We start from the raw sequence: 26,737 nt of genomic DNA, 5'->3' as shown, positions 1-26,737 counted from the left end.
AAGATTTGTCACTTGTATTAGTTTAATAAAACACTGATTGGCCAGAAGTCAGGCAGGAAGTATAGGCGGGGCAACCAGAACAGGAGAATTTTGGGAATAGGAAAGACTCAGTCTGCAGTCATCACTCAGACACAGAGGAAGCAAGATGAGAATGCTCACTGAAAAAAGGCACCAAGCCACATGGCTAACACAGACAAGAACCTATGGGTTAATGTAAGATGTAAGAGTTAGTAAATAAGAAGCCCAAGATAATAGGCCAACCAGTTTATAAATAATGTAGACCTCTTTGTGTTTCTTTGGGACTGAATGGCTATGGGACCAGGAGGGACAGTAACCTCTGTAAGCAAAAGCTTATGCAAACAGTAATAACTAAATCAAAGCTTCTACAGCAAGTACTTGGAGAAACCTACCAACTAATTAGCTCTTGAAAACATGACAGGAGGTTAAGGAGACTGCTCGGCCAGTAAAGTACTGTAAAGACCCTTAGTTTGGATCCCAGTACCCACGTAAACAGCTGGGAGAAGCAGCACACATCTGTAACACCAATGTGGAGAGAGGGTAAAGGAAGAGAGATCTGGAGGCTTGATGGGCAGCTGGTCTAGTCAAAATGCGGAAGTCCAGATTCAGTGAGTGACCCTGTCTCAAAAAGTATGTCAGAGAGGCCAGGTATAGTGGTGCACATCTTTAATCCCAGCACTCGGGAGGCAGAGGCAGGCAGATCTCTGTGAGTTCGAGGCCAGTCCGGTCTACAGAGCTAGTTCTAGGACAGCTAGGACTGTTACATAGAAAAATCCTGTCTCGAAAAGACACAAACAACAATAACAAAAAGTTAAAGCTGATTATTAATCTTGACAAAATTATGTCTGTATCTAACATAACACAAATGGAAAGAAACTGAAATTCTCATTTTCCATAAGGTAAAATGAGGTCAATGAAAAGTTATAGAACAAAAACCATAAAGTAGAGCCAGGCAGTGGTGGCACCCACCTTTAATCCCAGCACTTGGGAGGCAGAGGCAGGGGATCTCTATGAGTTCAAGATCAGCCTGGTCTACATACAGAGCAAGTTCTAGGACAGCCAAAAGTACAGAGAGACCCTGTCTCAAAAAAATAAAACAACAGAAACAAAAAAACCTACCAACTTTCCCCTCACAATCCTGCTCCCTAAGAAACCCCCATGAAGTAGTAATACAAGCAATTACAGAGAAGAGCAAGAGTATATAAAAGTCTGACCTAGGCTGGGCGATGGTGGCGCACACCTTTAATCCCAGCACTCGGGAGGCAGAGGCAGGCGGATCTCTGTGAGTTCGAGACCAGCCTGGTCTACAAGAGCTAGTTCCAGGACAGGCTCCAAAGCCACAGAGAAACCCTGTCTCGAAAAACCAAAAAAAAAAAAAAAAAAAAAAAAGTCTGACCTAGAAGAGCTAAAAGTAGCAACTGAAGAGATGGCTCAGTGGGTAAATGTACTTGTCGTCAAACTTGAGTTCAATTCCCAGTACCTATATGATGAAAGCCGTCCTCTGACCTCCTCATGTGCTCTATGGCACGTTTCCCCATTCATACACCCACATACAACACAATAAATAATTGAATAAGTAAATAAATACAAAGAGCTAAAACTAAAGAGTAGTTTCCTTGGGAGAGTATGCAATGAGATAAGGAGAAGAATAATAGGACTACTGGTTTTAGAGCTAGCGCTGTATTCCAATACAAAGAAAAACTAAACATAAAAAAGAACAGAATACTTACCAATATACTTTTCTTGCCTTCTGGATAGAAGTAACTGTTTGTACTTCTTTTAAGGTTTGCTTTGTTTTCTTTTCTGCTGATTTAAATGCCTATTTATAAAAATTTGTCTTTGTTATTTTAGAATGTAGTTACATAACATCAATGTACACAATGGCATAACAAACTGCTTTAGACAGCTTTCACTATATTGCCCAGCTGGCCTCTAACTCACAAAGATCCTTCTGCCTCAGCCTCATGGACTATAGGAACACGCCATCACACCCAGGTTAATAAACAGTTGTTGTGACTCATGAGCCTGCTGACTGAGTTTGATCCCTGTGCTCAAAAATTGTCCTCTAATCTACACATATGTACTATGTGCAAAAGATAAAACAGAAAAAAGATTTTGTCATAAGTGTCTTGATTTATACACACAAGTACATATATAACAAAAATAAAAGATATTTACCTTAAGAAGTAAAATGAATTAAATATTTACTGCATGCAAAATTTTAAGACCTACAAATTAAGAACTTTCTTGTTGCTGGGAATGGTAGTGTACTCCTATAACCCCAGTACATGAGAAACAGAGGCAAAATGATCTTGAATTTGAGGCTGGCCTGATATACAAGAATGAGGCCAGTCTTGATTATAGAGCCTAGATCAAGAAGGTTATTCATTAATAGAAATTAAAGCCTTTACTTTGTTCTAGACAATCTTTAGAGACCAGAATGCAACAATGAACAAATCAGCCATGATAATTTTTGTTGGTGGTGGTATTTTTGTTTTGTGTTATTTTTAGTATGTAGCTCTGACTAGTCTGGAACTCCTTATGTACAACTCACTATGTAGACCAGGGTGGCTTTGAACTCACAGAGATCCACCTGCCTCTGCCTCCTAATTGCTAGAATTAAAAGTGTGTGCCACTACACCTGTCAACAATGATACTTTTATGGACTTACATTCTAAAGGATAAACAGACAAATATTCAAATAGTTTTATATCAATTGAGGAATTAAGAAAAAAAGCAAAGCAGAGTAGATTAAGGGTAGCATTATTTTTAGTAGAAATGGTCAACAAAGACGTCTCTGATGTCTCACTTGGGCAGATATGTAAATTAACAAATGGAGAGAAAAAACCTTGAAAATCCGAGGGCAGATCATTTCAGGTAGGAAGACTAGCAAGTGCAAAGATCCATAGTGCACTATGGTTTCAGCAACAGGTGGGATTCCAGTGCAGCCAGAAAGAGTATGTAGAAGGAAAAGGCAGGCGATGAGGAAAAGAGGAAACATCATACAGGGCTCTAGAGGCCAGGAAAGCAGCTCTGAATTGTACTAAGATGGAACGAAACTGGATGCTTTTGAGTGAAGGAAAGAATGATGGAGTTTGCTTGTGGTTTAAAAGTATCACTATGGCTGCTAAATTGAAAACAGTCTGCAGTAGGAGAAAATGTCTACTTATGTGAATATAGATAACCAAGGCCTAAACCAAATGAATAACAAAACATGGTCAAAAAAAATTATATATATATATTATATATATATATATATAGTGTGTGTGTGGTGTGATGTGATGTGACAAAGGCTGCTCTCAAATTCACTATACAGCCGGGCAGTGGTGGCGCATGCCTTTAATCCCAGCACACGGGAGGCAGAGGCAGGCGGATCTCTGTGAGTTCGAGACCAGCCTGGTCTACAAGAGCTAGTTCCAGGACAGGATCCAAAACCACAGAGAAACCCTGTCTCAAAAAAACCAAAAAAAAAAAAAAAAAATTCACTATACAGTTTAGGATGACCTCGAACTCATCATCATTCTGTGTCCACGTCCCAAGTCCTAAAATTACAGCCAAGTGACACAGTATCCAGCAGGTTCTGGTTATACATTAAATTGAGAAAAAAAAGAATGTGGGACTGGCAAGATGGCTCATGGAGTCAAACACTTGATCCAAAGTCTGATAACTTGAGCTTGATCTCTGGAGCCCACATAAAAGTAGGAGAGAAGCAATTTCTACAAAACTGTCCTCCAGTCTACACGCTTCCTCTGGTATGTGCACATATATATGTACATACATACTAGCAACAGTAAATGACAGATTTGGATACGAGAAAAGAATTCTGGGCATCTCTGACATTTAAGTAGATAACAATGAAAATGCTATTTGCTGAGATGATGAAAAAAGGAGAAAGTTTAGGAAAGAAAGTAAACACAAGAAATATGCATATTTAAAGCAAAATTAAAAATGAAAGATTTCTAAACTAGAAAACCTCACTTAAACAGAAAACAACAGTAAGCTGCAGAAACAATGTACATCATTTTATCAAGTTACCTTCTCAGCAGCTTCAACAGTCCTCTGTGTTTTTTTAGCAGCATACCTCTTATGATCATAATATCTAGAAAAATAAATCTATTTTAAATATTAAGTAAAATCTTTCCTTAGTTTTTATTTTCAATTTTACAATCCTAGATCATATTGTACCAAGTTGTATAGAGCACAAAATTAATTTTTACCAAAAGAAGTATATAAACTTTTCCTACAAATTGAAATACTCCCTCCGAGGAGGGGGTGCTAGGAGACCCAGGAAGTGAGCACACCTCCCATGTCTGAGAAAGCTGTAGCCTGCACTAAGTTTCATCAGGGTCCCTTTGGGTTAGAGATGCAGTAAACAACTGCTTGACGGCCGGGTGGTGGCGGCGCACGCCTTTAATCCCAGCACTTGGGAGGCAGAGGCAGGCGGATCTCTGTGAGTTCGAGACCAGCCTGGTCTACAAGAGCTAGTTCCAGGACAGGCTCCAAAACAACAGAGAAACCCTGTCTCGAAAAACCAAAAAAAAAAAAAAAAAAAAAAAAAAACAACTGCTTGAGGAGATGGCCAGCTGGACTGCAAGAGATCCCTTGGATTTGTTGAGGTGTTTCTAACTTGAGCACAGGGCTCTAGATAAACAGATTTCCTGAGGCATCACCCATGCTGAAGTGGTCTTTTTCAGAGATGCAGCTGTTTCTGCGTTATCCTTGCTCCTATAAGTCAGCCCTCACTCACACTTCAGTTAGTAACTCCAGTAACAACTCAGTGGTTTGCCAACTTAGACTTTGATCTGTCGTGGATTCCCTTTCTAGGGTGAACAGACATATATGAGTACATGTGTGTGTGATGTTTCATCTTCCCAGATGAAACATTCTATCATTCAACAGGCAAAATGACACCTGTTACTAACATCCTACTGATTTAACATAGGTGATATTTTACCAAGAATTTATAATTTGAGTGAAGATATAACTCATCAGTTAGGAGTACTGGCTATTCTTCTAGAGACCCTTGGTTTGGTTCCTGCTACCCATACTGCTGCTCACAACCATCTGTAACTCCAGTTCCAGGGGACCTGATGCCCTTTTCTGGCTTACTCGGGCACCAGGCACACTGGTGCATATATTTATTACATGCAAGTAAAATACCTATGAAGTGAAAGCTCAAAGAATCAATGGTTAAATGGCTTACTTTTTGGCATTGGCATAGGCTGATAGGCTGAGATCCACATCGACAAGCAGCGGCTTGTTTTTCTGAGGCTTCTGCAGCTGCTTGTTCTTTTGCTTTTTCTTTTTCCCTTTTGGTGGTTCAGCATCATTGTTCTCAACACTGGCATCACAATCATCATCTTCCTCCTCTGATAACAAGTATGGATTTCTATTAAAAATATTCAATAGTATTTCACTAATGTCAATGACATCACTTTGCATTTCAAATTTTCTCAATAAAATTAGAAATTATTTAATTATATATTTTCTATTTCTGAGAATTCCCAAAGAAAACAATTTACAAGAATACAATAAACAATTAACAAAATAAAAGCAAGCACTAAGTGATAAGGGGCACTCACCGCAGCAGCATTGTAACATGGTTTGTTTGGAGTTTTAGTTCTTTGATTGCACTTGCAACAGGGTCTCCTTGAGCTTGTGCTTCTTTCACAATCAGGCCAATTTCCGTCCAGTCTATCTGGTTGGCTAATGCACTTCGGACTACCTGAATGGCTCTGTCAACTATCTGCAGGTTCATCTCTATGAGCTCTCCTTTCAGTTTGTCTATTTCCTTAAGAAGCAAACCAAATATATTTACTATAATGCCAGTTGAGATAATCATATTCTGAAAAGAATTGGAAAAGCTAGGGATAATACCTGAGCCTGCTGAAGAGCTTCTAATCTGGTTTCATGATCCTTTCGAACATTATCTAGTTTCTTCAGTGCTTGTTTTTCCTTTCAGTAACAAAACAGATTTTTCAAAAGTTAGGCTTCTTTCAATACACAGCACTTCTACCTCTCAATTCCTAAAGCTTATTGTCCTAATGCTTCCTCTGCTTGTCAATGGTGTCACTTAGGCAGCTTAAAAAGTTTGCCCACAAGTCAGGTGATGGTGGCACACAACATCATCTGCTTGAATCCCAACACTTGGAAGCAGAGGCAGCAGATCTCTGAGTTCCAGGACAGCCAACACTACACAGATAAACTGTGTCTTGAAAAACCAAAAAGACAAAAAGTCTCCCCAGAGTTCACTCCCTCAAGTCTTACCCTCTTAAAAATGTCATGCTGAAATATTACCTCTACCTCCCCAGTCCCTGTGTAGACTGTGTGTTTTGGTTACAAGTAAATTATATATGAAGTGTGGCCCCAATCTCTCAACATTACTGAAACAAACAAAGATTTCTTATGCATATAAGTTTTTCTTTCTCAGGCAGCATTAGAGATCAAACCCAGGGTCTCACACATACAAAGAAAGCACTCTACCACTGAATTACATCAGTAGCTCCAAATAAAATTTTTTTTAAATTTGTTTTAGTTACGTGTGTATGAATGAGTACTTGCTTACGGGTGCCCATGGAGACCAGAGAGGACACTGGATCCCCTGGTCGTGAGGTCAGAGGTGATTCTGAACAGCCCAATGTGGGTCCTAGGAACTAAATTTGTGTCTTCTCCAAGTATAGTATGTGCTTTTTGCAGCTGAGCTCTCTCCACACCTCCATAAATTCTTGTGTAAAATACATACTTAAAGATTCCATTTTCAGGCCGGGCGATGGTGGCGCACGCCTTTAATCCCAGCACTCGGGAGGCAGAGGCAGGCGGATCTCTGTGAGTTCGAGATCAGCCTGGTCTACAGAGCTAATTCCAGGACAGGCTCCAAAGCCACAGAGAAACCCTGTCTCGAAAAAACCAAAAAAAAAAAAAAAAAAAAAAAAAAAAAAAAAAAAAAAAAAAAAAAAAAAAAAGGATTCCATTTTCAGGGCTGGAGAGATGGCTCAGTGGTTAAGAGTACTGGCTGCTCTTCCAGAGGATCCAGGAGACCCAGTACCTTCATGGCAGCCCACAACTGCCTGTAACTCCAAGATCTGACACCTTCACACAAACATACATGCAGGCAAAACACCAATGCACATAAAAATAAATAAATTAAATAAAAAAGATTTCATTTTCATTTATGTGTGTATATGTGTGGATTTCTGTATGTGAGCGCAGATCCTATGAAGTTCAGAAAAGGGCTCAAATTCCCTAGTGCTGAAGTTACAGGCAGTTGTGAGCCTCTTGGCATGGGTGCGAGGAACTGAACCTGGGTCTTCTGGAAGCACATTATGTATTCTTACTCATTGAGCCATCTCTCTAGCCTCCCAGTAAGTTCTTTAAAAGTACAAGCTAGGAGCTGGAGAGATGGCTTAGTGATTAAGAATACATGCTATTCTTGCAGAGGACCCAGGTCTGGTTCCCTGAATCTACATGGTGACTCACAACCATCTGTAACTCCAGTTCCATGGAATTTGACACTCTCTTTTTAACTTTCATGGACAGTGGGGACACATGTAGTATACATACATGTAGGCAAAACACTTATACACATAAAATAAATACATCTAAAATCAACTTTTTTTTCTTTCTTCAAGCCAGGGTCTTACTACGTAGCCCTTGGCTGTCCTGAAACTCACTCTCTAGACCAGGCTGGCCTTGAACTCACAGAGATCTGCCTGCCTCTGCTTCCTCAGTGCTAGGATTAAAGGCGTGCGCAAGAACCCCCTTACCCCTCTAAAATCAACTTTTGAAAGGCACACATTATTGTCTTATTTACATTTAGTTCCCTCAGAATTATATTCCAGTATTTTCCACATCTTTCACTCACATAATAATCTGACCTCCTATATAACATTTTATCAGACATAATTCATGCTTCAGAATTTGTTTTTTGGGATAGGTAGCAGACAAGTCTGGTCTCAAACTCACTAGCTTAACTCCTGATCTTCTTGCCTCCACTTATCAGCAGGGATTACAGGCATACATACACCACCATGCTTGACTTACATTTCAAAATTACTGATTTTAGGAATATTTTTTCATGCTTTATAACATTGCCAAATTAATTATTATTTAAATGTTGGACAAAATAGCTAAAAGATTTAATTTATAAGAATGGTGACTATTAAAAGTGATTACCACAAAAAGTTATTGGTGTAGTTCGAGTATCCTTAAACAGGTGTTTGGTACAAGAAGTATTTCATATGCTGGAGTTGTTTTAGATTTTGGAATACTGGCATACACACTATAGTATATTAATATAAGTACCTGAAACCCTTCAGTATCACTGTGTTGATATAACTGCATATAAAATTGCACTGGTGACCTATGGAGTGGGATTAGGCATACATATGTATATATACACAGGCAAAATATTCATACCTGTAAAATAATCTAAATTTAAAAAATTATTAAATAAAGAAAATGAGTAACATTGTGCATGCCTTTAATCCCAGTACTTAGGGGGCAGAGACAGAGCAATTTCTGTGAGTTTCAGGACAGTCATGTCTCAAAAAAAAAATAAAAATATATTAATAATGAGTATTCTTGCTAAACATCTGTTCACCAAAGTGCTGCTATCATGTGAAAATCATAGTGCAATTTATTTAACTACATGCTTGGAAATTGTACCATTTTAAAATAAAAGGGAAGAGCGTATAGCATTCATATAACTTGAAATTTTCCACTGCTTTTATTATGCTTAACTCTTTTTAAAGATTTATTTAGTTAGTTAGTTAATTATGTATACAGTGTTCTGCCTGTGTGTATGCCTGCAGGCCAGAAGAGGGCGCCGATCTCATTATAAATGGTTGTGAGCCACCAAGTAGTTGCTGGAATTTGAACTTAGGAACTCTGGAAGACCTCTGAGCTATCTCGACTTTTTATTTTTTGAAACTACATCATTTCCCCTTTCCTTTCAACCCCTCCCATGTACCTTGACTCTTTCCCAAACTCACAGCCTTTCTTCAACCATTGTTACACACACTCCCCCTACACCACCATGCCAAATACAAAACACAACCTGCTCAGTCCACATAACACTACCAGTATGTTTACGATTTCAGTGTGCCCACCTGGTATTGGACAACCAATTCAGGGACCGTTCCTGGGGAAGACCTGGGAGCATTCTCAGCATTCCATAGCTGCCATAATTAATTCTTTGTCTGGGGTTGAGGCCCTATGGCTAGTATTTTTTTTTTTTTTTTTTGGTTTTTCGAGACAGGGTTTCTCTGTGGTTGTGGAGCCTGTCCTGGAACTAGCTCTTGTAGACCAGGCTGGTCTCGAACTCACAGAGATCCGCCTGCCTCTGCCTCCCGAGTGCTGGCATTAAAGGCGTGCGCCACCACCGCCCGGCGGCTAATATTTTTTTAAAAAAATCAAATCTCTTCCAAATTAAAAGTGACTTTGGGATATATTGTATGAGAGAATAGATAAAAATTAAAAAGGAAAAAGAAACAGATGTACAGCAATGCTCTAAAAATATGGTCAAATGCAGCAAAAATAGTGCATGTAAAATTCTCATTGCAGAATCATCACACAGAACAGACAAGGACCTAGTTTTAAAACCGCTTACAAAAAACAACACAACGTTTACAATAAAGACACAGTAAAGAAAATGCAGTTTATCCTCTGGCCCAAGTAACATGTTCCTTATAATGTAGTCTCATAATGTTCAAGTTTGCTTTAAATACACTAAGTCATACTGGGATATATAACAGGCGAATGTTCCCACTAGATCTCACTCCCTTTAGAAAGATCTGAATATGGAATAAAAGTGGGAGGATGGAATGAGGTCATACTTCTCAATAAGACTCCTCTGGGCTTTTATCATAAACTAAGAGAAGGGCAAGTCATGGTAGCACATGCCTTCAATCCCAGATTTCAAAGTTTGAGGCCAACTTGGTCTAAATATCAAGTGTCAAGAGTAGCCAGAATTGCAATGAGTTCCTATCTCAAAAACATAACACTTGGGCTAGAGACGCTCAGTGCTCTTCCAGGACTATTCCTTTCTCAGCATCCACATAATGGTTTATAACTATCTTTAACTCCAGTTCCAGTGGGCTGAGCTGAGAACTCCCATACGACATCCCATTCTTCTAGAAAGCAACTTATTCTTAAATGAAAGCACATTTACTTCCAAATCACTCTGACTAGCTAGTCTAATATAAATGCTTTAAATTATACTATACCTGTTGTAAAGCTTTTAAATCAATTTTCTGACCTTCTATCTTGGAATAAAATTCATCCACGGCCTTATTAAAACAAAACAAAACACAATTGGCTGTAAGGAAAAAAAAAGCATGGTCTCTACTTCACCTTGTGCACACACAATGTTAGCCCATTTTATACCATAGTGTCCTCATCGGACCTGACCACATTTCCAATGATACAGCTAACAATGTCAGGAATAAAACTAAGGTCAGGTATTTAGTCTTGTTTAGAAATAAAAATGGCAACAACTGTTTCTAATAGTTGTATGTGTAACTGTATTGATTTTTAATCAATCCCCAGATTCACACTGACTACAAGACAAGAATATGTTCTGAGTTTCTTTTCTTTCTTATTTTTGTCTGCAGTGAGGATTAAATCCAGGGTTTTGTGCATGCGCTCACACTGGGCTACACTCCCAACCCCAAGACAGCATAAACAATTCTTACAGCTCATGTCATGTTAACTTGTGAAACAACAGAACCAGAAAACCAACCTTGTCAAATGATTCAAATTCTATATATGGACATTGTAAATGTTGAGAAAACAAGAAAGGATGAAATTCTTCATACCTGTAAAACATTTATTATATCACAATTAAGAATATTAATTAGCATACAAAGCAAACTGACCCATGGCTACAGACTCACGTAAGTATGTCTTCAGCTGGTTTATCTGCATCCAGGCTTGGTTTTACCTCTCTTTTCTGAATTATATAGCCCTACAAAAACAAAAAGCAACTAATATTAGACTCATCTATATTTATAATTAACAAGAGATTGACATATTGACTGTTGCTTTTCCTAATTAAAGATACATAAGATAAACATTAAAATGAGGTAATTTTCCAACTGTTAAACTATGAGAAGATGATAAGCCACCGTGTTTTTTTTTTTTCTTCTTCTTCTAAGTACTGGTAAATTAAAGAATGCTTCTCTAGGGGCTGGAGGGATGGCTCAGAGGTTAAGAGCACTGGCTGCTCTTCCAGAGGTCCTGAGTTCAACTCCCAGCAACCACATGGTGTCTCACAACTACCTGTAATGAGATCTAGTGTGCAGGCATACATGGAGGCAGAATGTTGTACACATAATAAATAAATAAAAGAATGCTTCTCTAAAATCAATTGAAGATGGAACGTTTTAGCTAGATATAGTGATACTGCCTATAAACCCAGCACTCGGGAGGCTGATGTAGAAAATCTTAAGTACTAAGGCCATCCTGGACTCCATAGCAAGACCTTGTATCAAAGAAAGAAACACTGGCTGGAGTAAGAGTTTAGCAGTTAAGACTGACTGCTGCTTTTCGAGAGGACCCGGGTCTGGTTCCCAGCACCCACAATAGGAGGCTCACGATTGCCTGTAACTCTAGTTTCAAGAGATTGGCACCTTCTTTTGGTCTCCAACAGTACCCACACACTGTGGCATGCACTCACATATGCACATAAACATAATTTAAAAATCTTCTTTAAAGTCACTTTTTTTCCTTTTACAAAAATTCCTCAACTTTTATTGTCTTTTGTGGGTTTTGTTTCTTTGTTTTGTAGGTGGAGTCTTGTTTAGCTCTGGTTGGCTTTGAACTTGCCACGCAGACAAGAATGACCTTGAACTTCTGATCTTCCTGCCTCTACCTCTCAAATGCTGAGATTATAGGCACTCCCTAATAGTGCCTAATTTATGCAGTTCTGGGGACCAAACCTTGGGCCACGTGAACTCTAGTCAAGACTTTTATCAACTGAGTTTTTTGAGTCACACACAGTATTTCCTATAAAAGATAAAGTATAGAAAAAAATTTACAAGAAGCAATACAAAAGCAAAGAGACTACCCCAGAACTAGGTGTATAGTCCAATAGTACAGTATGAATGTGTATGGCTCAAGACTCACATAAAACAAAACAAAACTATAAGTTAGAACAATAAACAGATAAAAGATATTTTATTTCTGGAAATCCAAATAAGATCAAAATAATACAAGGCTGGTGAGACTGATCAATGAGTAAAGATGTCTGTCACCATGCCTGACAAGCCTTAGTTTGATCTAGGACCCACACAATAAAAGGAAAGAGAAATAGTCACCTCCTACAGGTTGTCTAACCTTCTGAATGCTATGGTACCTTCCGCAGTAAACAGATACATTGTAAACAACAACACAGTAAGTATTCATATGCTGCTGCTACCTTTCCACTGAAGCTGGATGTTTTTTTCATATAGTCTTCTGCCTTCTGAACACAAACCAGTACTTTTTCAATATCTAATAGAGAAATAAAACAAGGGGAAAAGGAATGCCAATCAAGTTGATTAACCACTATTAAGTAATTATACATTATTTATTTATTTTTGTTTTATTGAGGAGGGTCTCACTATGCAGCGCCACCACACCTGGCTCAATATATTTATTAAAAAAAAAATAGCAGAAAGGTAGCTGAGTATGGTAGTACAGGCCTCTAATGCTAGTACTAGGGAGGCTGAGGCAGGACAATCATCATGAGTTCAAGGCCAGCTTGGGCTGTATGTACAGTAAGACCCAATCTCAAAAAGACAAAAAACTGGGATGCTGTCAAGTCTCCAGGAAGTGGAAAGAAGACCAACTCCTAACAAGTTGTCCTCTGAACACACACACACACACACACACACACACACTCACTAAATGTAGTAATAATTAAAAAAAAAACACAAAAAAACAGGCCAATGAGATAGTTCAGTAAAAGTGCTTGCTACACAAGCCTAGAGACATGAATTCAATCTCAAGAACCCAAAATAAATGTGGAAAGAGAATAGATTCCACAAAGTTGGTCTGAAATCTCCACACATAAGCTATGGCATATGTCTTGCCTCCCCACATATCAGGCACACAGATACACACAAATTTTTAAAAATTGAAAAGAAAAAGGAAAAGTATTTATGAGATAATGTAAATGCTTAATAAAATGAGATCATTGTTTCATTTGTATGATTGGGCATATATATATGTGTGTATTATATATATTTATGATTATATTTTGGTTAGCATATTCTAAATTATCCACCTTTCTTACAAAAGGATTCTTTATACATAAACCTAATTTCCATATATACTTGTTCCTGGGTTCTTTGTAAATTTATCTAAAAAGTTACTATTTAATTACTACAGTCTCATAATATACTGTAACTTGTGGAAAGGTTATATATCTAACATTAAGTAACCAGAGTTGTCCCAAGCATTTCCCCATGCTTCTGTTCCATGAGTATCTTGTTCATTTAAAAAAACAAAAAAACACTACCATATGTTGTCACTAAAGACAAAGAGAATACATGGCATTAGTTTATTTCAGAAAATATTTGATTTGTATTTTGTTTGTTTTTTGAGACAGGGTTTCTCTGAATAACATTTCTGGCTGTCCTAGAACTTGTTTTGTAGACCAGGTTGACCATGAACTCACAGAAACCCAGCTACCTCTGCTTCCTGAGTGTTGGGATTAAGACATACACCTTCACTGCCTGGCATTGCTTTGTATTTTTAAACAAATAACATTTTATTTCTAAAATGAAAATTACTGCAATACCTTAGGAAATGATCAATAACCCTCAAACACAAACACTACTGATGTTTCAAACATCACACAAGGTTAGACAAGTTAAAGTTTTTCCAAGAACAAATCTTCCTTACATTTCCTTTACTTTTTAAATAACAGCTTTAAAGAATTTATTATTTTTATTGATTTATTGTGTTTGTGCATGTGGAGATTAGTGGACAGCTTGCAGGAGTCAGTGTGATCTTGGGATCCTGGGATCAAACTCAGGTCATCAGGTTTGGGAGCAGGTACCCTTCCACTGGGCCATCTCACCGACCCTTCCTTACTCATCTTATTCTGAAAAGTGAGCTTCTATAAGTAGTTAGAAGAACCTAATTTCATCATGCAGCCACTCTACAGAACTGTAGAAATTCAAATGTGTGATGGATGTTATTTCTAGATGCACCCGGTACTGTAAGTCAGAAGGCTAGTAATCCAGCTAATCAAGACGCCTATTATCCCAAGCTAGTAAAAACTAGGGGTATGAAAAGAAAAGTGTTAGAAAGTCCAAAGGTATAAAGACCAAAGTGCTTATTAACAGGGATAAATGTTCACAATGAAGGAAGAATGGAGGAAAACCCGTATGTGCAGGATACTCTGGTCAAATTTTTGTTCACTGTTTGTTTTTTGTTTTGTTGCTGTTTTTTTAAGACGGACTCACTATGTAGTCCAGACTGTTAAATTATTTCTAGAAAAAAACAAAACCCCAAAAAACCAAGGGCCAAAGGCTAGAGAGATGGCTCAGCAGTTAAGAGCACTGGCTATTCTTCCAGAGGACACAAGTTCAATCCCCAGCACCCAACATGTTGGCTCACATGGGTTGTAACGCCAGTCCCAGGAGATCTAACACCTTCTTCTGGCCTTCCAGGGCACCAGGCAAGCATGCAACAAACAGATACACAAGGAAGCAAAACACTCATACATGTTCAAAAGGAAAGAATAGAAGAGGGAAGGATGACTAGGTATGTTAGCACACACATGTAACCTCAGCATCCAAGAGGCTGGGGCAGGAAGACTCAGAATGCAAGATGACCCTGCGCTACAAGGTAAGAGAAACATTTCCAAAAAAATCAAATCAAATAAAGAAAATAAACAAAGTGTTTATCAGTACATTTTTCTAGCACTTATGGGGTTTTAGGTTCAGTTTCCAGCACAATGAAACTTCAAAGAAAAAGGACCAAAGGAAAAAGGAAACAAATTAAATCTGAACAAAATCTGAACCATACAGACATACCTTTGCTTTCAAATTTTTCATCCACTTTGATATTACCAGCGAACCCATTTTCTATAAGACAGTGTTCAATGAGAGCTGGTCCATAGGCTATAAAAGCAAAGAGTATTGTTACTACTTTCCTATAAAACTTCACATTTAAAACACTATAAATTTATAGCTCAGTATGAATAACCTACTCAATATAAACAGCCAGTGAAAGTAATTTTAGTTCTTTTCAAATGGTTTGAGAATTAAGAAAGACCTGAAGTAATAAAAAGGAGTCTGAAATTACAATAAGCAGAGAATTGGTGCATGTTACAGGTATTTAACAGCATTAAGAAACACATATATAAGATTAACTAGAAATGTAGTTCAGCGGCAAAGTACTTGCTGAGCACACAAAACAAACAAAAAAACCCTAGGCTTGATCCTGAATACCACAAAGAAATCATAAGGAAAATTATAAACTATGACCAGGAGAGATTTATCACTGCAATTCAAGGTTGAATTGTTTCTAAAAATTGACTAAAGTGTTCCAATTAGCAAGTGTGCAATACTTAGACACTTTTCAAAAGATACACAAATGTCCAAAAGTTATGAAAAACATGTTCTACACAGGTTGGAGAAATAGTTCAGCAGTTAAGGCCCAAGTATGATTCCCAGCACCCACATCAGGCAACTCACAACTGAACTTAACTGTTCCAGGAGGATCTGACGCCTCTGAGCTCTACAGGCAATGGCACATATATTCACATACCCACACATAAAATAAAATAAAGTTGTACAAGATCACTGATTTTCCACAAAATGCACACCAAAACAATAATGAAGTATCACCCTATAAAATGAGTTACATAAGACAACCAGCACTAGAGAGACTGTCTCAAATACAAATATATATATATGTGTGTGTGTGTGTGTACTTATAAACACACATTGAATGGAATGCTATTTGTCTATTAAAAAGAATGAAATCCTGTCAAGTTGTCATTTGCAGTAAGAATGAAACTGTACATTATTATGTTAAGTGAAATAAGCTAGGCATAGAAACACAAGAACTACATGATTTCACAGTATATAAAATCTAAAAAAGTAAACCTCAGAAACCTAGAGTGGTTATCAAGGGACTAGGCATCACAGGTTAGAGAAAAGTTGATCAGTGGGTACTGCGTTAGAATATAAAGTTCTGGTATATTACCGCACAGTAGGGTGACTAAATATAACACTAATGTATTGTACATTTGAAAAAGCTAGCAGAAAGTATTTAGAGCTGGGCGGTGGTGGCGCACGCCTTTAATCCCAGCACTCGGGAGGCAGAGGCAGGCGGATCTCTGTGAGTTCGAGACCAGCCTGGTCTACAGAACTAGTTCCAGGACAGGCTCCAAAAAACCACAGAGAAACCCTGTCTCGAAAAACAAACAAAACAAAACAAAACAAAACAAAAAAAAGGCCGGGCGGTGGTGGCGCACGCCTTTAATCCCAGCACTCGGGAGGCAGAGGCAGGCGGATCTCTGTGAGTTCGAGACCAGCCTGGTCTACAAGAGCTAGTTCCAGGACAGGCTCCAAAACCACAGAGAAACCCTGTCTCGAAAAAAAGGAAAAAGAAAAAAAAAAAAAAAGAAAGTATTTAGAAAGTTTTTACTCCAGAGAAATGACAAATATTTAAAGGTAAGTAAAAATGTTGTACATGTATACTAAAATCTTATTACTCTAATAATACATACAATTTTTATTAGATACTAGATTTTAAAAAATGTTGGGCATGTTGAAACATGCTTGCTATCCCAAAAGGCTGAAACAGCAAGATCCCAAGTTAGAATCAGCCTGTGCTACACAGTAGAGACACGTCAAAAATTTAAAAGCGGATGTGTGGGAGGCTAAACAGAGATGGCTCAGTGGTTAAGACAGCCCTTACTGCTCTTGAGGAGAACCTAGGTACAGCTCCCAGAACCCACAGGGTAGTTTACAACCATCTGTAAGTCCACTTCCAAGGGATTCGGTGCTCTTTTCTGACTCCATAAGCATCACGCACACACATTCACACACACGCAAAACACTGAGGCATAAAATTAAAAAAAGAGAGAGCCCAGGATATAGCTTGGTGTAAGATGGAAGTTTTGATCAATATCAAACAACTTGGGGGGGGGTAAATTAAAACAAACAATTGGCCAATAAGATAAAGCATATTCCCAGAACACAGTCATATTCACAGAACCATATATTATGGAGATGCAGAAAAGCCCACCACCAATTCCTATTTAAAAAAACACTCGATAAGCCAGGCGGTGGTGGTGCACACCTTTAATCCCAGCACTCAGGAGGCAGACACACATGGATCTCTGTGAGTTTGAGGCCAGCCTGGTCTACAGCGGGAGTTCCAGGACAGGCTCCAAAGCTACAGTGATATCCTGTCTTAAAAAAAATAAAATAAAATAAAATAAAAAATAGACAAACAAAAACACTCAACAAAGGAACCATTTCCATCTGTCAATGAATATCAATTAAAAAAAAACCTATAGTATACCATACTTACTAATAAAACACTAAATATATTCTCTCTCAGATGAGGTAAAAGATAAGGCTATTTATTCGTTTTTACCATAGCTATTCAGCATTGTACTAGAGATCACAGCTAGTGTAACAAAATAGAATTAACTGGGGCTGGAGAGATGGCTCAGTGGTCAAGAGCACACTTTCAGAGAGCTTAAGTTCAATTCCCAGCACGTACATGGTGGCTCACAACCATTTATAGTGGGAATCTGATGCCTTTTTCTTGTTTGTGGACAAAGCACCCATATACATAAAGTATATAAAAAAATCTTAGCAGACACACATGCAGTTGAAATACCCATACACATAAATTATTTTTTAAAAGATCTAATTATTCAAAAGCATTCAGATTAAAACAGAAAAAGTAGCTTTATTCTCAGAGGAGATAAGACCCTATATGGGACAAATTCCTAAAAACACACACAAGCGCGCGCACACACACACTCAATCTTCTAGACTAAATGACTAGAAGATCCCTTTTAACTTCTTGCTCAAAAAATAATCATAATGCTTTCTTTTTATTTATATGTTCACGTGTGTAAATGTATGCCTCATGATACCCATGAGAGCCAGCAGAGGGCGTCAGATCCTGGAGCTGGAGTCATAAGGGCTGTGAACCATTGGGAATGGTGCTGTGACCTCAACTTAAGTATCTTTCCAGTCCCTCTTCAATTTTTTATTTTTATTTTTATTATTATTATTATTAAAATTTTCCACCTCCTCCCACTCCCCCATCCCCCACTTCCTCTCCCTCTCCTCTCCCTCTTCAATTTTTTGAAAGGGGAAAATTTTTTTAAATATATTCATGAAAGTGTTATACACAAACATCTTACATAAAATGCAGGAGTGTACTCACGAAGTAATGGATTAAGAACTCTCTTCAGCAGCTCACCTTTAGGAGCACCAGTTATTACTTCAGTTAATCTGTGGACAAAATCGGCAGACTTTTTATCTTATATTTAATAAACCTTATAGCATCATTCACATTCATATTACCTTTATATCAACTTATTTAATCTTTACAAGAGTCTGAAATGTAACAGAAATTGTTCTTGTAAATACGAAAAACTCGTTCAGAAAGTAATTTATCCATGGGACTAGAGATGGCTCAGAGGTTAAGAACACTTGCTCTTGCAGAGGACCAGAGTTCAGTACCCAGACAACTGGTAGACCACAACCATCTTAATTCCAGCTCCAGGGGATCTAATGCCCTCTTCTAGGCTCTGTGGCACAGATACACATAGACACACACATTTTGAAAGAATTTTTTTTTAAAGCTAGAGCTGGGTGTGGTGATATATATGCTTACAAATTTGAGTCGGAGATAGATGGAACACCCTGAGTTCAAGGCCAGACTAGGCTACACAGACCCAGTATCAACACACACATACACCACATGCTCATAATTTATCAACAATTAGAAGGTTCTTGAATGGTAACATGAGACTTAAATCCAGGTTTCCTATAAGAAATCAGTACTTTTCAACAAAGTCATGAATTGTCTACCATCACTGTAACATGAAAAATGCATTTCTATGTAAAAGTTACATGTTGTTTGTAAATCTACATACCATATCTGAACATCTGCAATAGTAAGACCTAATTAAAGATTTGCTAAGAACTCTAGCCGGGCTGTGGTGGTGCACACTCCCAGCACTCGGGCAGAGACAGGTGGATCTCTGTGAGTTCAATGCCAGCCTGGCCTACAGAGCAAGTTCCAATACAGGCTCCAAGCTACAGAGAAACCCTGTCTTGAAAAACCAAAAATAAACAAACAAAACAAAAACAACAACAAAAAAAGATTTACTAAGAACTCTTAAGGATTCTGTTTGTTTTGATGCAGCCCCCAAACTAGAGAACCTGTTATAAATAAATGCACCCTCTTGACTCTACTGAAACGATAAAGGTGGAGCAGCTTACATACAGTTCAGCAAACCCTGAATTCTGAGGAATGTTGAGCTTCGAAGACCACCAAGTAGACTACTAGGTAGCAAAGTCTGATAGTTAGAGATGTTATATAATTAATTAATCATTACCTTGTCCTTTCGTTTTTTCCTAAATAAACCAGAATGTCTACCCCATGCTGTATTCTGTCTGCCTAGTGTATCTGTCTTTTCACAGAGCAGTGAAGTCAGCAGCTCACTTTGCCAAGAAATCAGAAGCATTAAGTAACTCAAACTGTAGTATAAAAAGACATACACTTGAGGGCTGGGCATGGGGGCGTATGCCTTAATCCCAGCCATCTGGAGGCAAAGCAGGGGGATCTTTGTGAGTTCAAGGCCAGCCTGGTTTACATACAGAGCTCTAAGCCAGCCAGAGCTGCACAATAAGACCTTGCCTTAAAAAGAAAGAGCGAGAGGGAGGGAAGAGAATGGGTAGAGGGAGATATTTGCTATCCACAAATAAAATTAATTGCTTATATAAATGTTTATACAGTCCAGTGTTAGTTATACAACTAAACATTTTTAATTGAATTTTTCTTTTGTAAGTTTTTTTTTTTTTTGGTTTTTCGAGACAGGGTTTCTCTGTGGTTTTGGAGCCTGTCCTGGAACTAGCTCTTGTAGACCAGGCTGGTCTCAAACTCACAGAGATCCGCCTGCCTCTGCCTCCCAAGTGCTGGGATTAAAGGCGTGCGCCACCACCGCCCGGCTAATTGAATTTTTCTAATTCTGAAACATCATCTAGCTTACTTTTTAGTACAATATATGATTATATAAACGCTTACCTTTCTAAAGTCAACAAAGGTTCAGCAGCTCTAGCATGATCAATGGGATAGCGTTCACGAACAGCAAACTTAACATCATCTGCTTCGTCAGTTCGAAACCTTAGAATATTTAAAATTAGGTACTCATAATCTGTGAGAACAATGTTCCCCTGCAATAGAGTAAAATATGATTTAATGTTTTTCCAAAACAGTCTTGAAACATCTTAAAAACAGATGTCTCAGAAGACCCATGTATAGTTACAGAAATGAAGCCGCAAAACAGAAAGCAGTAGGCACATCTAAGAAGGGCTCCTTGCACTGATCCAATAGGTTGTGAAATAAATTCTAAGAGCGCCAAGATGGAAGCAACCTAGAGCTAACCTAGAGCAACTTTATGTTCTTTGTCTGGGTACTGCACAACCTAGAGCAACTTTATGTTCTTTGTCTGGGTACTGCACAAGTTAACTGAAGTTTTCATTATGAAAACCTAACAGTTGAGTGCCTTTAATAAGTGTGCCAAAGCTAGGCATGATGGCACACGCCTATAATCCCAGCACTTAGAAATTGGTAGATCAATGAATGCAAAGTAACTCCTGCCTATAGAGCAATTTGAGTTCAGACTCAAGTATGTGAGTCTGTCTCACAAATCAACAACAAAAGTTCCAAGTTTCAAAATATTCCGGTGAAGAAAACATGAAATGCAAATGCATGGAATTATGAAATAGTGTAGTATGTCTGAAAAATGACAACAGTGTAGCCAGCAGTGGTGGGGCAAAACTATAATCTCAACACTCAGAAGGTTGAGGAAGATTCCAGATTCCAGGCCAGCCTAGGATACATAGGGAGCACTCTTTTTGAAAATAAATAAACAAATAAATTGAAAGCAAGCTGGGGAAATTGCTCAGTGCTTAAGAGTACACACTGCTATTGCATAGGACCTGAGTTCAGTTTCCAGAACCCATGGCAGGCAACTTACCACGGCCTCTTACTTCAGTTCCAAGGGAATCTGAGGATTTTTTCCCTCTGTGAGCATTTACATTCAAATGCATGCATGTATTTGCACATGTCCAAATACACACAATTAAAAATGAAAAAAATATCTTTTTAGAAGATCCATTTAAAAAAATTAGGGGGCTAGAGAAATGGCTCAGCAGTTTAAGAGAACTTGTTAGTCTTTCAGAGGACTAGGGTTCAATTCCCAATACCCACATGGTGGCTAACAACCATTTGTAACTCCAGCTCCAAGAAATTTGGTGCCTTCTTTTGACCTCTGCAGCAACTAGGCAAAGGGTCTTTTTTTTTTTTTTTTTTTTTTTAAAGACATGGTTTCTCTTTATAGCCCTCACTGTTCTGAAACTCACTCTGTAGAGCAGGCTGGCCTCCAACTCACAGAGATTCTCCTGCCTCTGCCTCTTGAGTGCTGGGATTAAAGGCGTGTGCCATCACTGCCCTGCTAATGAAAATCCTTTTTTTTTTTTTTTTTTACAAAATTTAAAGCACTAGTTAAATAATCCCTCCCCTGCTATGCTGTTTTCTGATCTTACGTTACTTTTCTCAGAGCTGTTCCTACTAAACTAGGAAAAAAAAAAAGGTTTTAAATTTTATTATTCTGTGTGTATGTACGCATATACACATATATATGTACGTATGCATGTATGTATGTGTGTGTGTATTGTGTGCGTAGTGGTGGAAGTAGCATATGAATGTGTCACAGTGTATGTGTAAAGGTTTGTGGAGTTGGTTCTCTCCTTCCACTTTTATATGGGTTCCAGGGAATGAACTCAGGTCTTCAGGCTTCATGGCAAGCACTTTTAGCTGCTGAGCCATCTCACTGGTCCAAATTTATTGTAAATTTGTATTTTTCAGTTTCTTAAGTTGATCTTGAATTACAGTAATCCTCTTTACAGACAGTCTAATCAACCCTAAATGCATCAATCCTCAAAATTTCAGACAGGAAAGCTAGAAGGTCAAATTCTGGTACACAGAAGGAAAGAGCATTTTTAAATTTATTTAAATAGATTCAAATATTTAAATATATTTATTTAAATATATTCTTAATTATCAACAACTACCTCTTACAGATACCACAATGACTAAACAAAAGTCCAAATGCACACTCTCATATATAAATTCTTAGTATTCACCCCAAAGTCATCACTAACTGGGTTTTCTTTGAGTTTGAAGCCAGTCAGGTCTACAGAGTGAGTTCTAAGACAGTCAGAGCTACACAAAGAAACCCAGTCTTGAAAAAAACTAAAAAAAAGAGATAGAAAAGTATTAGCAAAAATGTAGAATTAAAATAACGCTTAACATCATCAAATTAAAACAATAGTGTTGAACAGGATGAGCACCTTAAACATACCACCGAATGAAAGTGAAAAACAAATAGGGCGTATTATTCTATTCCTTTGCTCCTCTCAATTTAACTTACCCTATCATAGAGCTCAATGATTAAATGATAAGCGGCTTCGTCACTTCCAAATTGGAAATCCACGATTCTATCCACACCAAGTTGTTTTGCACTGACTAATCTCCGACTCTTCAAATGTTTTCGACACTAGCAAGAAACAGAAGAAAAAAAGCACTTATGCAATAAAAGTAAATTCTTAACCACTTGGTACTAGTTTATGAAAATTGCTATGTCATCAAGAATATTTAAGTGGTAAATAAAACAGTATGGTCATAAAACAAAAGCTGACAAATGATAATCAGAAGAAATTTTTTTACGTATTTATTTGGGGTATGAGTGGTAACATATGCATGCCACAGTGTGCATATGAAGGTCTGTAAATAACTTGCATGAATAGGTTCTCTCTGTACTCCAGGAATCAAACTCAGGTCATTAGCCTTGTAGTTTTTGTCCACTGAGTCATCCTGGCAGTCCCCAGTGGGTGGGAAAATCCCTAAGCCTTTATTCTAATAACTTCTAACTGAAACAGTTGTATTGTATTCTATGTTTTAGAATAATGATGAGAACCAGGGAAACCATTGATTTACCATGTACTGGGCACTGCCCTGCTTATTTCATACACCAGGAGCTCCTTATTTATTTAAAATACCTTCTGCTCTACTGCAAAAAAAAAAAAAAAAAAAAAACAAAAAAACAAAAAAACCACAACTTATTATTTAAATAGACAAATAAACTTAACTCATAAGAGTGCTAAGAGTTTGCTATTGCTTTCTCTTTTTTGAGGCAAATGTCACTCAGTAGCTCAGACTACCAAACCCGAGCATTCTGTTAGAGTGACACATGATGGCAAACTCCTGTAATCCTAGCACAGGAAGAAAGAGTATCCCAAATTTGAGGTCAGTCTGGTCTAGATAACAAATTCCAAGCTGGGAATGGAGCCACATGCGTTTGGTTCCAGCACTCGGGAGGTAAGGGAGGCGAGGCAGGTGGCTCTCTGAGTTTGAGACCATCTGGTTTACACAAAGAAACCCTGCCTGGACAACAACAATAAAAAGGAGTAAAGTTCCAGGTCAAAATGTTGTGGAATATTCCTTTGACACTGTGTGAAGATATGTCACTGTGATTGGTTTAAATAAAAACTAAACAGCCAAAAACTAGGCAGGATTTTCAGGGCAGAGAGAATGCTGGGAAGGAAGATGTAGAAGCCAGGCAGATGTCAAATGACTGGATCGCATAAAATGGTACAGAGGTAAAAGCCATGTAGTAGAACACAGATTTAATAAAAATATGGGTTAATTTAAGTTATAAGAGCTAGTTAGGCGGACTGAAATCTCAAGGTCCAAGTCAGGAGCAGAAGGAGAGAGAGCACGAGCAAGGAACTCAGGACCGCGAGGGGTGCACCCACACACTGAGACAATGGGGATGTTCTATCGGGAACTCACCAAGGCCAGCTGGCCTGGGTCTGAAAAAGCATGGGATAAAACCGGACTCGCTGAACATAGAGGACAATGAGGACTGTCAGGAGCCATGTCCCCCCCAAAATTACTATAGGGATCATTGCCCTGCGAAGTTTGCAGAGGGCTCCACTTCCCAATTGTATTGAGAATTGTTTTATTGACAAAGCCTATCCCACACCCAAATTGTCTGTTAATAGAGAGCTATCTGTTAGCGGAACCCGCCTCACACTCTATCTAGAGAACTAGGTGTGTCAACTTGTGAACTCCTGGCAGAGGAATCGTGACCTGACCGATCGTAACCTCTTGGACTACGTGACCGGCGTGGACCACGTGGCAAGATCCCATGCCCCAGCCCCCCAAGCTCCTCATCCAGGGGCTGTATAAGCTGCAACCATGACTCTAATAAACGGAGGCTTTGACAAATCTGCCTAGCCTCCTTCCTCTCATCAGCCCATGTCTTTCAGGTGGTACCTCTCCGTGACCCTGGAATAACTGACCAGCCAGGTGGATTACAGACCCTAGACAGAGTAACTCGCCAAGGTGGTCGACAGAGGACTACTGAGAACTCAAGAACAATGGCAATGGGTTTTTGATCCTACTGCACGTACTGGCTTTGTGGGAGCCTAGGCAGTTTGGATGCTCACCTTACTAGACCTGGATGGAGGTGGGTCCTTGGACTTCCCACAGGGCAGGGAACCCTGATTGCTGAGGAGGGAGGGGGACTTGGTTGGGGGAGGGGAAGGGAAATGGGAGGTGGTGGCGGGGAGGAGGCAGAAATCTTTAATAAAGAAATAAATTAAAAAAAACTGTCAAAAAAAAAAGAGCTAGTTAGGAACAAGCCTAAGCTATCGGCCAAGCTTTCATAGTACGAAGTCTCTGTGCAGTTATTTGGTAGGCAGGACAGAGAAAGAGTAACTATACCAGCACGTTAAGGTACATACACCAAGTCTGAGGATCTGAGTTGGATCGTTGCCCCTACCCCTCATCTTATAGCGGGAGAACTGACTCCCCACAGGTTGTCCTGACATTCACTTGAGAGCCCCAACTTGTGCCTGTCTGTTGGTTCCACCTACACACACACACTCCCACATTAATGTAATGAAATGAATGAATGAATGACGTAGTTTTAAAAATTAGCTTCAAACTTAAAATTTACCTTCATGGCAAAACTAGATGGCATCATGTTCTTAGGCCACTCGAATTCTGTTGTGTGAATACGTATACCAGATTCAAGTAACAATGTAGCTTTAAAATCAGGTCTGTTCAAGAGAAAACCAAATTTTTCTTTAGAGATTTGCCAAAGTTCACTTTCTGGGGAAAAAAAAAACCTAAAACGCAGGTTAAAAAACAACAACAATGTCATATCTATTTACCAAAAATAAGCCTATAAAACATTCTTACTTTTGAAGCCGAATAAGATATGTCTTGTTATCCACATCATAAACGTTGTTTACTCTCATTCCTAGCAAGCTGTAAAGATAAAAAGAAACATGTAACAAAATCATGCTCTTGTTTGAATCAAAACTTTCCATCACTTAAGGTCGAGGACCGGGAACTCTTCAACTGGGTATCAGGACCGCCCATTAAGGTTACCCCCTCCCCCAATTAACATAGCCATTTAAGCAACAGAAACACCAGACAGCTTCCTTCAATTGAACCGGCCCAGGGCTTTGGAGGAAACACAGTAAAACTGAATCTAACTGATTTATTACGAGGGGCGGGAATGGCCGGGCCCCACGAAAATACGCCAGAGCTCCCACAGCTGAGGAAGAGCCAAGTTCAGAATCCAGGTCCCGGTCTGCAAACCACAACCGAATGGCACTGCTCCCTCTCCTTGGGATTGAAGGATGGGAGCTCCGGAGAAGCCAAACCTTCGCTTGGGGACTCAGGCCGCCCCGGCAGGAAGCCGACGGACCAGCGCCCGGGAACGACCGCACGCGGGCACGCGTCCCCGGGGGCACCCCGAGGGCACCGGCTCCGAGGTCGGCCTCCAGGCCCCACCAATCCCCGGGGCACCGGGACGAGCGTGGGGATCCCGGGCCCGGTTCGCGGCCGCCCGCTGCTCGGCCTCCTGGCGAGAGCCTGCTCACCCGCACCACCATACCTCGCATTCAGCTCGGCGAGCACCGCGCGGAGATCAACGGTGCTGAAGCGGCTCTTCATGGCTAGTGGACGCGTCGCTACTGCAGTCGTCTCAGCTGCTGACCCGACGCCCGGCCGCTTGGCTCCTGCGCACGCGCGCTCAGCTCGTCGCTACGGCATCCCGGACGACCCAATATTTCTTGAAGCGAGAGCGCGTCCTGTAACTGAAACATTTTGTGAAATCAGGGTCCCCTCCGGTTTTTTCTCACTATATCAAAACAACTCGAAATAGGGCCAACTACCTTCTCGAATCTGCGTCCCTTCCTTGGACACCAATAGGATTAGTACCGCCTCCTTGTCTCCTTGCGTTTGGGGCTGGATACATGTCGGCCACCACAGCGGCCCTGGTGATCAGTGACATTTTGAAGCGAGTTGACGAGAATTTCCCCAGGAGGACGCTGGCGCTCCCGGTGGAAGAGCAAGGGCGCTTTCCGAACGCGAATTTGAGCCCAGA

At 39.3% G+C, this 26,737-nt stretch overlaps 1 protein-coding gene across 2 annotated transcripts in view; it reads right to left on the bottom strand.

Annotated features, from left to right (window-relative positions):
* Nemf (nuclear export mediator factor) overlaps positions 1–26,368 on the bottom strand; it is a 53,165-nt gene extending 26,797 nt beyond the window's left edge. Inside the window, exons 1-16 of one of the 2 annotated variants that reach the window (XM_057782111.1) lie at positions 26,246–26,368; positions 25,543–25,611; positions 25,298–25,400; positions 22,706–22,831; positions 20,296–20,444; positions 18,427–18,494; positions 15,042–15,128; positions 12,434–12,507; positions 10,911–10,981; positions 10,757–10,832; positions 10,242–10,304; positions 5,896–5,973; positions 5,601–5,809; positions 5,222–5,407; positions 4,054–4,117; positions 1,749–1,837 (exon numbers count right to left, since the gene is read on the bottom strand). In XM_057782111.1, coding sequence (XP_057638094.1) covers positions 1,749–1,837; positions 4,054–4,117; positions 5,222–5,407; positions 5,601–5,809; positions 5,896–5,973; positions 10,242–10,304; positions 10,757–10,832; positions 10,911–10,981; positions 12,434–12,507; positions 15,042–15,128; positions 18,427–18,494; positions 20,296–20,444; positions 22,706–22,831; positions 25,298–25,400; positions 25,543–25,611; positions 26,246–26,304 — 1,571 coding nt within the window. In that variant the 5' untranslated portion in view covers positions 26,305–26,368. The remainder of the gene's footprint in view (positions 1–1,748; positions 1,838–4,053; positions 4,118–5,221; positions 5,408–5,600; positions 5,810–5,895; positions 5,974–10,241; positions 10,305–10,756; positions 10,833–10,910; positions 10,982–12,433; positions 12,508–15,041; positions 15,129–18,426; positions 18,495–20,295; positions 20,445–22,705; positions 22,832–25,297; positions 25,401–25,542; positions 25,612–26,245) is intronic. The other variant, XM_057782112.1, reaches the window with a different exon arrangement.
* Between the last annotated feature and the right edge of the window lie 369 nt (positions 26,369–26,737).

Source organism: Chionomys nivalis, chromosome 10 (genome assembly GCF_950005125.1).
Source record: "Chionomys nivalis chromosome 10, mChiNiv1.1, whole genome shotgun sequence".
Taxonomy (NCBI): Eukaryota; Metazoa; Chordata; class Mammalia; order Rodentia; family Cricetidae; genus Chionomys; species Chionomys nivalis.
Note: the sequence above shows the minus strand (reverse complement) of the source record. Positions and strands in the feature narration are given on the sequence as shown.